At 45.1% G+C, this 11538-nt stretch overlaps 1 protein-coding gene across 5 annotated transcripts in view; it reads right to left on the bottom strand.

Moving 5' to 3' along the window:
* GLI3 (GLI family zinc finger 3) overlaps window positions 1-11538 on the bottom strand; it is a 321249-nt gene that overhangs the window by 207231 nt on the left and 102480 nt on the right. For all 5 annotated transcript variants that reach the window (XM_010829081.1, XM_010829080.1, XM_010829082.1 and 2 more), the window contains one exon: window positions 11444-11535. In XM_010829081.1, coding sequence (XP_010827383.1) covers window positions 11444-11535 — 92 coding nt within the window. The remainder of the gene's footprint in view (window positions 1-11443; window positions 11536-11538) is intronic.

The raw sequence follows: 11538 nt of genomic DNA, 5'->3' as shown, positions 1-11538 counted from the left end.
AAGCCTGTGGCCCAAGTCCCTGTAGGTCTGCAGGAAACGGGGACATGGTGAGGAGACAGAGCTTAACAAGTGCACACGGGGCCTTCTTCTCTGACTCCCAAACCCTAGGCCTAGAAGCCCAGACTCAAACTGGCCCTGGGAGCAAGCCACGCAATCACTCCAGACCTCAGCCTCAGTTAATTCAGCTGCCAGGTGGGTTTGTGGGAAAAAAGAAATGAGATCATGTCACGGGGGTCTGGAGCCCAGCAGCTGGCACACAATAAATACTTCATGTGAGCACCAGTGTTTCCCCACACACTTATTCCCCCAAAGTAGAGACACAGAGAGGACCGGGAGGCCTCCCCACACTTAGGTCATAGGTAACTTCCAATCTTTGGGAGAGTCTAAGCTGCAAAGCCATTTCTCCTTTTCTCCCACACAGCCACGTCCAGAAATATGGCAAGGACAGGGGTGGCACTAAGCACACCTGTGCCCACCATGCTAGGATCCAACAGTACAGGCCTGCAGACCCACGTGGCAGGCAGCCTGCCCTCTTAAGGCCCTCCAATCCCTAGCCAGTCCCCGTTGGCAACACCAGCACCCAGTTCTGGAAGAATCCCTGAGCTCCCAACTGAGCCAGCCTACATAGGTCTTGGTGCAGACCGGACTGCCATCTTGAAGTCTCAGCAGTTACAGGGCATGAGCTAAAGATTTGCGCTCTGGAGCCCAACTCTGTGAATCCCAGTCTTGTTTCAACCACTTTGAGCCAGGTAAAAACTGACTTAGCCTTCCTGGACCTCAGTCTCCTCGTCTGTCCATGGGGGAAATCACAATGAACTCCCATGAAGTTGTTGCTGGGATTTCACGAATTACATGAATTCAAGCAAAGCCTGTACCATACTATGTGTTACAGAGGGAGGGCTCCACTTCTGCCAGCTATGGTTTCTATTTGGGGCGTGGGGTGGGCAGCATGTAGGATCTTAGTTCCCCACTAGGGATCAAACTCGCACCCCCTGCAGTGGAAGCACAGAGTCTTAACCACTGGGCTGCCAGGGAAGTTCCAACTATGTTTCTAAAAAGGGGGACCAGTTCCCATTGGGCTACTGCAACACCTGTTGAGAGCTGCCTCCCAAATTCTACACTCCACTCCTTCATGAGAGTCCCCACACACCAAAAACATGATATTCATTGAGTTAAAAAAAAAAAATCAAACCATGTCACTCCCTCCATTGGCTATCCATTGGCCTACAAGATCCCCCCAACTCATCTCCCCCACCTATTTCACTGCCTCACTAATCCAGCACACTTGCCTTCTCTCTGCTTCTAGACGTGGCCACAGGAAATCCACAAATTCGACTCTTAAAGTGAAATGCCCTCCCCTTGGACCTTCCCAAGGTTGAACTCCTTTTTGTCACTTGAGTGTCAACTGTAAAAACATTGCCCAGAAGGGTCTTCTGTTCTGCCTGCCCCTTGCAAGGTACGAGTCTCCACCCCGACTCTCGCCCCAGCACACCATCTGTCTTAGTGGACTCGGAGCACCTGCTGTGCTGTCTCATTGTTGATGTCCCTCCCCCCATGTTTGGTGTATTTCTCCTCTGGCTAGAATGTGGGCTCCATGAAGGCCTAGACCTGACTGGTCTTGGCAAACACTGCCCCCTCCGGACCTAGACAGTGTCTGACTGATGACAGACTCTCAAAAAGATACAAGGAATTTTTGAAATGCAAATGAAGATTATACATCATGTACCCAATGGAGTAAGACTTGAAGCACATCGCACCAGGGTTCTGATCAGAATAGTCGGGGACACTGGAGGCACTCAGGTGCCTCCAACTGCTCATCAACTGTCTCTCTATATCATCAATTTTGGGAATGTGAAAGGCACAAATTATGCTCGAAACATCATTAAAGATAAAACATAAAGGCTACATAAAAATGCATTTCATAGCATTATATGCTGTGTAATATATATCCTGTATATTAAATATGAAGTAAACTGCACATTTGATCAAAAGAGTCAACCTATGCGGTCAGAGTCTTTGAACTAAGCTGGAATCACAGACGCTGGTGGAGGGGGAAGGGAAGTGATGATGTTCCTTATTTAAAGGGGAAAAACAGGACTGGGGAAGGAAATCTGAAATCTCGTCAAATTCAAATGCAGGCTTATTTCACAAAAGCCAACAGAAAAAAGAGTTGGTGTCTGTTTCCTAGGATGCTTCGTGCACACTTCTCTGCTCCTCTCTAAACCAGGAGACAGGCTCCCCTTTGATCCCACTCACAAGTCAGGAGCATAATCAGGATGCAGATTTGGGTCCCCCCAGTGGATGAGTAAACACCCAGCTTCTTAGAGTGAGCTTCCTCTGACCTACACAATGCCCACTGATTAGCCCTGCAGCCCCCCACAGAGAGAACTCATGAGTACCCCCCCCTCCCACCCCCGCCATTTCCCTTAAGACTCTTTCTGTCCAGGCTGGATTGCGGGCTTATCCCACTTCTGGAAGTCTTTGTTCTCATTTTCTCCCAGTGGCATTAGCTACTAGATTTCCCAGATGAATTTCACTTTGTTATTCCTGGGCCCTTTCCCCAACCTTGCCGTGGGCCCTTTGCACAACACCTCTGGCTCCACTGATGTCAGAGGATTTGAGTTTTTCAATAAAGTAAAACTTCAGGTTTTTAAATTTTTTATTGTGGATCTTATATTCTGAAGTTAAAACATGTCTTAATACAGAGCATTCTTAATTCATTGGCAATGAAGTTGCACTTATTTCCCAGTGTTTAGGGTTTGTACTTTGAGACCAAGATGCCATGATTATGAGGGTTATCTAATACAGAAAAGCTCAGCAGCTGGAGAACAAGTAGATATCATTTTGTTGTCTTCGAAAGAAAATTTAACACACGGCACTGGGGAAGCAGTAGCATGTCCTTGAGGAACACAGGACGAGGAGTCAGCCAAAGAAGTCAGGAGAGTCTGAGGATGAAATTGCACACGGGCAAATCAGAAGGAGGAAGTGAATTAAATCCAGGACAAATTCTGGGCTGGTGATGGGAAACACAGTTACCCAAAGATCTGCTTAAATATGCAAACGCCATGAAATAAGTCTTAGGGCTTGCCCTGGACTCATGCAGCAGCAGATCAGCTTCTAGGAAGCCTGCGGGCTTGCACCTCTACAGCCTGTCTCCTGTCACTCTCTGACGTGAGCTCCACTCCCCAGCCCCCTAGTTCTCAGGTCCTCACGAGCGTCAGTTTTTCCTTTGGCCTTTATATCTTCGCAAATGTCTCTCTACCTCTACCACAAATATTTATTCAAGTACAGCTTTCTCCAGGAAGCCTTCCCAACTCATCAAGTCTGGGTAAGGTATGTGTGTGTTTTCTACTCTTCAGGGACTCTGTATCTATCTTTTATTATACATCCTTTTACCGACTTTCAGCAAGGGCTTATCTACTTGTTTTATTGTCCCACTGGCCTAAAGCTCCACAGAAGCAACGACCTTGTTCTTTCTGTCCAACACAGGTTAGCACTTAAGAGACATTTGGTAAGCATGATTAACTAGCAAATGACTGACAGGTGAACCGAAAACACAAACAGCTAAATGAGTCCAGAACTTTCTTCATGTTGTTCTAACAGGAAGAAACTCATCAAAAACTTTGGCTGACAAAAAGCCAGGAGACACCCCCACCCCAGCCCACAAAGAAGGGAAGATATTAGGAAAATGAAAACAATGCGTTTTAGGAGAGACCCAAAGTATGGACCCACATGTAAAAGCTCAAAGGATTGAAAGTTGGATACTTTTCAAAGAGTTCTGCAAGAATCCAAACTCTATCAGAACATAAGAAGGACAGAGCCATAAAATGCCAGATCGGCAACCCCATATTAAAGCAAACTGTGCAAGGCACAAAGAAAAATCCAGCCCTTTTACTAAGTGAGATGAAGATACAGCACAAATTTATAGGTACAAGATCAAGAAAGCTAAAGCAGAGCAGGAGATGCAGCTTTCAAGAGACATCAAAGGTAACATTCTTTAATTATACAAGAAAAAGGAGGAGGGGGCCAAGGATAATGTTGCCTCTGTTAGAAAATGGGCTAGGAAGCTGTGAGCAGATGGCTATGAAATGGCAGGAGCTGCTGTGTTTCTCATGCTTTTTCTCAAGGAAGGAGGGAGCGACGGAGGAGGAAAAGAAACTATACGCAACTAAGAATACTGCCACTGGTGCTGGGTGTTGGGTGGGTAACCAAATTAGAAAAGGAACGGAATTCCATGGAATATTTAAACAACTGGATTCATGATCCCAATCAATTTGTCGATGGAGGATCCCACTACCAGGAATTACACACATACTTCCACACTAGTAAGTTGGAAAGATGTTACTGAAACCGTGAATTGCCTTAGAGGTTACTGAAGATAAGAGAAATCACTGAAATTTATTAAAGGGCAAAACAAATACCATGCTCACCTTAACCACAGGAAGAATACCTACCTGTTTGATTTTAGATGGATACACAGGAGATCTCCTATGCAAATCCCATGGTGTTTAAAATGAATTGGTCCTCATCTAACTCTGAGTAAAGTGTCAATTTCCTCCAAAAAACCACAATGCACGTTGTCTGAGCATCCTGGCAGTTCTAAATGTGCTGCAGGTATGTGGAAGCAAATACTCTTGATGTTTTGCAAATGAACATCTTATAAATGAATTAATGTGTCATAAACACTTTAAACCTTGCCTATGTTCAGAGAGGATGGGGTGGGGAGTACGTTTGAATCAGAGGTTGACTATAGTGAGTAAATTATAAAATGGAAGCAGAAGCTTCCATTTCTTCTGTTTGCTGAGGAGCTACCTCTGACCAGCAAGCTCTGGATCAACTTCATCTCCAATGTTGACAGGCCAAGCAATGAACAGCTCACTCCTTCTCTGTATTAACAAGCCCTCTCGGTCCTGCCTAGGAACTCTGGTGGATAGAAGAACAAAGCACTGCCCCAGACATCACCTTATTCTAAAGAAGATCAGGCCAACATACACGGACAACCCAAGCTGTGATGCGTTTCAGGGTCTTACATGGACTAGGGGTGCGGGGTAGGAAAAGATCCTTGTGAGATGGGACTTAAGGAAGCCTTTCAAAGGAAGTGCATCATTAGACTGAAGACTGCATAGCATTTGAAGGTGAAGAGAACAGGCAAGAATTATTCTGAGATGACAAGAGCCTGAGCGGGGCAGCCTGAGCAGTGGGCCAAGGGAGCCAGACTTGCCTGCAGGGGGCACTGTTAGGGCAACAGAGAGAGACAGGGCCAGGCCAAAACAATAAGCCAACTGCTTCTCTCTAGAGCATGGTCTCCCTTTGTCGTGCCTTTCCATTCCTCTCCTAGAGGAATGGGCTTCAAGCTTCTCCCTGGTCCCCTCTAATAAGTATGTCCCCTAAATTCAACGGATAAAATCAATAGCTCTTTCTCCAAAGGTCACAGAGCTTCTCTTCCATCAACTTCCAGTCTCACTCACTGCTTCCCAAGACTCATGTGTAGAGTCACAGTCATGTCAAAGATTCAGTGGGGAGTAGAATCTGGAGCCTCCTAAAAATGATTCCGAAATTTCACCACTTTCTGCAGGGTTGCTTGCAGTGTGCTGCTGCTGCTGCTGCTAAGTCGCTTCAGTCGTGTCCGACTCTGTGAGACCCCATAGACGGCAGCCCACGAGGCTCCCCCATCCCCGGGATTCTCCAGGCAAGAAGACTGGAGTGGGTTGCCATTTCCTTCTCCAATGCATGAAAGTGAAAAGTGAAAGTGAAGTCACTCAGTTATGTCTGACTCAGCGACCCCATAGACTTCGGCCCACCAGGCTCCTCTGTCCATTGGATTTTCCAGGAAAGAGTGCTGGAGTGGGGTGCCATTGCCTTCTGTGTAGCTCTATTTTTAAAAAAGTCTGTGAACATGCGATCACTATTTCTGGTGTTAAAACATTTACCTCCAAGCTGCTGAAAGAAACCTTGGATCATTACACTGAACTTCTAAGAGAAGGACAGGAATAAGGAGGGAGCTTTTCTTAAGCTCACAAATAAGTTTTGCAAAGCTTCCTAGACTTATCTGCATCTTCCCACTCCAGGTCCTCCCATGATTCAAGTCGACTAGCTCAAGATGCAAGACAGGCAGCAAAGCCCCCAGACTAGGACCCAACATCAGGCTTTCTGGTGAAACCCTCCAGTTTTCGGGGGGTTGTGGTGGGGAGGGAGGGAGGAACAATCACAACATTCCTGATCGGTTTCCCAACTGTTCTCCAAAGATGGAAACGACAGCCTGGATGAGAAGAGAACTGTGCACCCGGGGAGCTGTCACTGTCTCTGCAGTTTGGTCAACACCAAACTGTTCATTTGTGCCTCGTAGGCATCTTTGTCTTTCACAGCCTCCAGATGACACTCCGAGAGTAAAAGAAATGTGAGCAGGTGCGTCTATTAAATATGTAAAATACACCTCTTCCCGTCTCCTCACTTAGAAGACTGATCTCTAAAGGGTGTGGAAAGTCACCTAACATAAAGACAGACAGGTAGAAAAAATATCTTCCGTGCCTTTTTTTTTTTTTAGCACACAAGAATGCAAGTGGGCTCAGCACATCAGCTTTCTGCAGAAGATAAATGCTAGCCAATTAAAAATTCAGTTTCTTTTCTTTAAGCTAATTCCTCAGGTTTTTGCTAATTAGCAACTAATAGTTCTGTCATCTGAGCTGGGAAACATAAGGAAGAATACCAGCGGTATGTTTTCAATCAAAGCATTTACATGGAGGAATGAATCATAGTTTCCAGGAGGAATAACTGCTTGGGAGCAGTTGGGGGCATAAAGAAAGCAGTCTTCACACAACTATAAAACTGGAAAAGAGACCTGAAATTTTAGAAAAGGGGGCATCTTTCTAAACCCTCCCCACCATAACAAAACCAGCGGGGGACCTGTATGACATGATGGTGATTCCAAGAAACTCCCCACCAAGAGCCCAGCAGGGATAGTTAAAAAACTGCACACCACAGTCCAGAAGACAATGCAACACATGTTTTCTGTAACAGGGAAGCAAATAAAAGTTAAGTGTCGGCCAGGGTACAGGAATGCTTTAACTATTATGTCACCTGCCTTGTCAGTTTATAAAAGAAGAAATGCATGGTGGTAAGTGAAAGCCGGGAGTGATGGTGGTTTGGCATATCTGGCTGCAGATGAAGCAGGAGCAGAATAAAATCTTTGCTGAGAAATCTTTGGGCTGGAGATGGGGGTCATCATCCTGACTCCAGGACATGCAGGTCAGATTCCCCGAATCTGGTCCCTCCCATGCCCTGCCCAATTACAAAGCACGAGTGATCCCACAGCAGCCAGCCTGTCAGCACCACCCCAAGTCTGAGCCACGCGGCTGGAACATCTACTTTCTTGCCTTGATATACACCGCTTCCACAGCTACCCTTGGCGAGAGAAAGCCCCCAGTGCCCTCTGTGAGGATTTTATTCCAAACACATGTTGCAAATGTTTGAAGTGCCCGCTATCCTGGGGTTTTCTCTTTTTCTTTTTTCTAAAAGTCAAACCCACAAAACCCAAAATACTTTGAATCCCGCCTAAGTGCAATTTGTGAAGATGCAACATTGCCTACCCAAGTATAACAGAGCCTTATGCAATAAAAATTTTACAGATGTCCTTCTGAGGGGAAAAACGATTTTCCTTTTTCCGGTCTTACAGGAAGCCTGCCCACACATTAGAAATACAAAGTTAGTATATATAGAAGCACAAATTAGGCATCTTGGAACGTCTGCGTTTTCCAACCACAGAGAAACGCAGGAATACTGTGAGAGTTCACAAGCCCAGCTACACTGGATTAGAGAAATCTTTCCCTCCAAGGGTCTAGTGGGGCTGGCAGATGACTCAAGGGAAAAGAGAGTGACCTAAAAAGATGTCTCTGAACCTTTAGCTACCGAAGGTCCACAATCAGTTTGTGTGCTTGACAAGGCTGCCGATGGAGACAAGGTAAAGAAACTTGGCCAAACTTTTACATCTCACTTGAAAAAAAGGGCACTTTTCTCACACGCTAAAAGATTTTTGGAAGATGTGTCAATTTCAGCTTCCCATCTGTCATTTACCTGGATAATTTAAATCCATGTCAGATAGGTATTATTACAAAGTACCTAAAAAAGCACTCATTATACTGGTAGAAGATTAAGTAATCCAACTGGGTTCTAAAAAAATAGAGTCATGTCCTACTGACTTCTTGGAGCTTAGTTTAGGACACCTTTCCATCATTTACCATGAACACCTAAATAATATACCTTTCACTTTTCCACAGGCATTAAGCTTGTATTTATTATATAAAACACTTTCTGGTAGGAATTTTAAATGTTAAAACTACTCCAACTCATGTAAAAGGTTTAAAAGTTCTCTGCTCCTCAAATAGGAAAAAATGACAGTCCATCTTTTAAGATTCAGCGAGAAAGACTTCTGATTAGAAGACTGCAGCACCCCATGCTAACCCCACACTCTTTCCCTAAGAAAAGATTTTTTTTACAATTCACTCCATCTCATCTCTAATCTGTGTTTAGAGAAGACACTGACCTTGGGGAATCAGAAAGGCAGGTCTGACAGAGAAAGGCCAGTCTACACTGAACCAAACACAATTGCAATTCTGACAAGACACCTTGGTTTGGAGAGTGAACTTATCACATACAGGTGGTGGTGGGGATGATGCTGCTGCTGCTCATGATGATGAAGATGGAACAGGAAGAAGAGGAAGAAGCAGGAGAAGGAAAACGAAGCAGAGAATAGAGAGAATCCCTAATGATTCAGATGCATTCAACACTAGCCAGAGGTTGCACAAAATATTGGTATTTTATTGGCACTGTCTCACTTAATTGTCACAAGGACGCTGTGGGGCTGGCAGTCTCATAACACTCCCATTCAGCAGCTGAAAAGGGATCCTCAGAGGGATCTTAGAGGACAAGCCCACTTGGCGACAGTCACGAGGTCAGTATGTGGCAAGGCTGGAACATGAGTGCCCCGGTTGCTGAGCCAATCTCCAGGACTCCACGTCCATATGATGGATGTAACAATAGCATTTATTCATGCCCAACTGAGTGAGTACCTTGGAATGCTGCTGCTGCTGCTGCTAAGTCGCTTCAGTCGTGTCCGACTCTGTGCGACCCCATACACTGCAGCCCACCAGACTCCCCCGTCCCTGGGATTCTCCAGGAAAGAATACTGGAGTGGGCCGCCATTTCCTTCTCCAATGCATGAAAGTGAAAAGTGAAAGTGAAGTCGCTCAGTCGTGCCCGACTCTTAGCGACTCCATGGACTGGAGCCTACCAGGCTCCTCCATCCATGAGATTTTCCAGGCAAGAGTACTGGAATAGGTTGCCATTGCCTTCTCCAACCTTGGAATGGTGGGGCAGAAAAACATTTGCCATTTGGTGACAGACAGCCTACCTCACTTGTAAATTATCCAATGATTTTATAGTGGCTTGAACAATACCATGGGAAACGCTGAAGCACAACCAACCTATAGGTTCGATGTCTCTTCAACAGAGTGACAAGCAATGGTTCCAAGAGCCATCAAGAGTTTTCCAGCGCCCTGTGCTAGTTCATACTCCCACTGGATGTTGGAGAAGGAGGTCACACATAAGCAGGGACAAGGGTCCCAGGTGTGCAGAGATCCCAGCCCCTCAAGGGATGAGGAGAGGACTCAATGGGCAAACCGTTAGAACAAATGGGCCGAGAGCAAGCTGCACGCTGAACAGCACAGAGAAAGTTAACGGTCATCTGCCTACTTTGATCAGCTGTCCTGAGCAATTAACTATTCACTAATTAGTGGGCATCTGGAATGAAAAACAAAAGATAAATATGAAACAGGGCAAGTCTGTGTTCCCACCCAAGGGCACAAACAATGCAGGGCATGTATGGCTGATAATCTAGACTTCATCCTTTTTCAAAAGTAAGCATACTCTCAGGGAATATTAATATAGGTAAGGAGCATGTAGAGTCCCTCATATTTTCTGCATGGATGAGATCTAATAGAGACCCATCCACAAAAATACATTGTAAAAAACTCAGACATGGGCTTGGAGAAAAACTCTACTGACAACTATTGTAAACTCTCATTCCAAAAATAAAGGAAAAATAAAATGAAATAAACCTCTAACGAGGAAAGATTATACATCTATAGTCACACACACTATACATCCTCATTTCTGTAACTGTAGAAGTTAACAACTGTAGCCACAGGGCTGAGAAGCACTTTTTAAACAGAAAAGTTGCAGGCTTTTTGAAAAACTAACAAGAAGCCATCACCTTTTCCTCTATGCCTCTGACCACTTAAAAAAAAATTCTCCCTCCACTGAGAAAAAGTAATGTATCTTCCATCTTTACCAACAATATAATATGGTTGGGGAGGAGGGGGTAGCAGTTGCTGAGACTTAAGGTTGTGTGAAGCACTTTGATCTGCGCCCTGATGAGGGAACATTCCCCTCTGCTTCAAGCCAACTAATGAAGGGATGAAATTAGCTTTTATCCTGGGCACTTTCTTGAACCAAAAAACATGCACTAATCAGCTGTCCTCACTCATCAGTCATCTGGCTAATGACCTTTTGCCTTAAAACACTAAAATTTCTGAATGATGTGGAAAATGGAAAACACAAACCAGTCCCCCTCTGTGGCACACGATGGATCATCTGGAATTGGAGCTGGGAAGGTTAAACAGCAGGTCTGTATCCTGGCAAGGTGATAAATCTGTAATCAAGAGCTGCACACTTGGGCATCTCAATATGAACTTCATTACTCCACCACCGAATTATATATTTTAACTAGAACCAGGCCGGAAACAAGCTCAACCATTATATAGTTTCTTTTGCATTCTGCAACCATCCTGTGGGTGTGTTCACCATCCTAGTTCATTTCTTAAACTTTCTGAGTGTGAGAAGAGGAGCTTACGAGGTCTCCAGTCTACGAATTCCAGAAGAAAGTAGAATACACAGAAAAATCTTCCACAGGAAGGAATTTGGCCCTGGTTGGTTAAAAGAGGTTTGTTTGTTCCTCAACAATAAAGCAAATATATATATATATATGTTTTTTTTTTTTTTTTAACAGGGGAATATCTGCCATTAAAGACATCTGCTAATGCCTCCCACTTTAATAACTCCCCCTCCTCAACCGATTTTACTCCAGCAGGGTCTACTTGGGTGGAGGAAACCTGGTTTCAGTTCCCAGGAAAGGTCTGTGTGGATTAGCCACAGACGGACACCTTCCTGACAGCCGCCTCCCAGCCCCGGAGGTCCAAGTTGCTTAGAGATGGAAAGAAATGGTTTCCCTAAAAAGAAGGAACAGGATGTGGGAGAAGTTAAGATGTAGACAGTAAATTAAACATTTGCATAAAATAGTACAAGACAAGTAACTCTTTAAGTGCACACGCACACACACACAGCCTGCCGTGGCTCCTGCAGCAAGTGCCACAGACTGGGGGCGACTTACGATAGTGAGGCTCCATGTAGCCATTCCTGGGGTCCATAGCAAACACAGCCCCGCGGTAGGGGACAGAGGGCTCGGCCAGGTGGGGCAAGGACCCA

Source organism: Bison bison, unplaced genomic scaffold, assembly GCF_000754665.1.
Source record: "Bison bison bison isolate TAMUID 2011002044 unplaced genomic scaffold, Bison_UMD1.0 scf7180017864499, whole genome shotgun sequence".
Taxonomy (NCBI): domain Eukaryota; kingdom Metazoa; phylum Chordata; class Mammalia; order Artiodactyla; family Bovidae; genus Bison; species Bison bison.
Note: the sequence above shows the minus strand (reverse complement) of the source record. Positions and strands in the feature narration are given on the sequence as shown.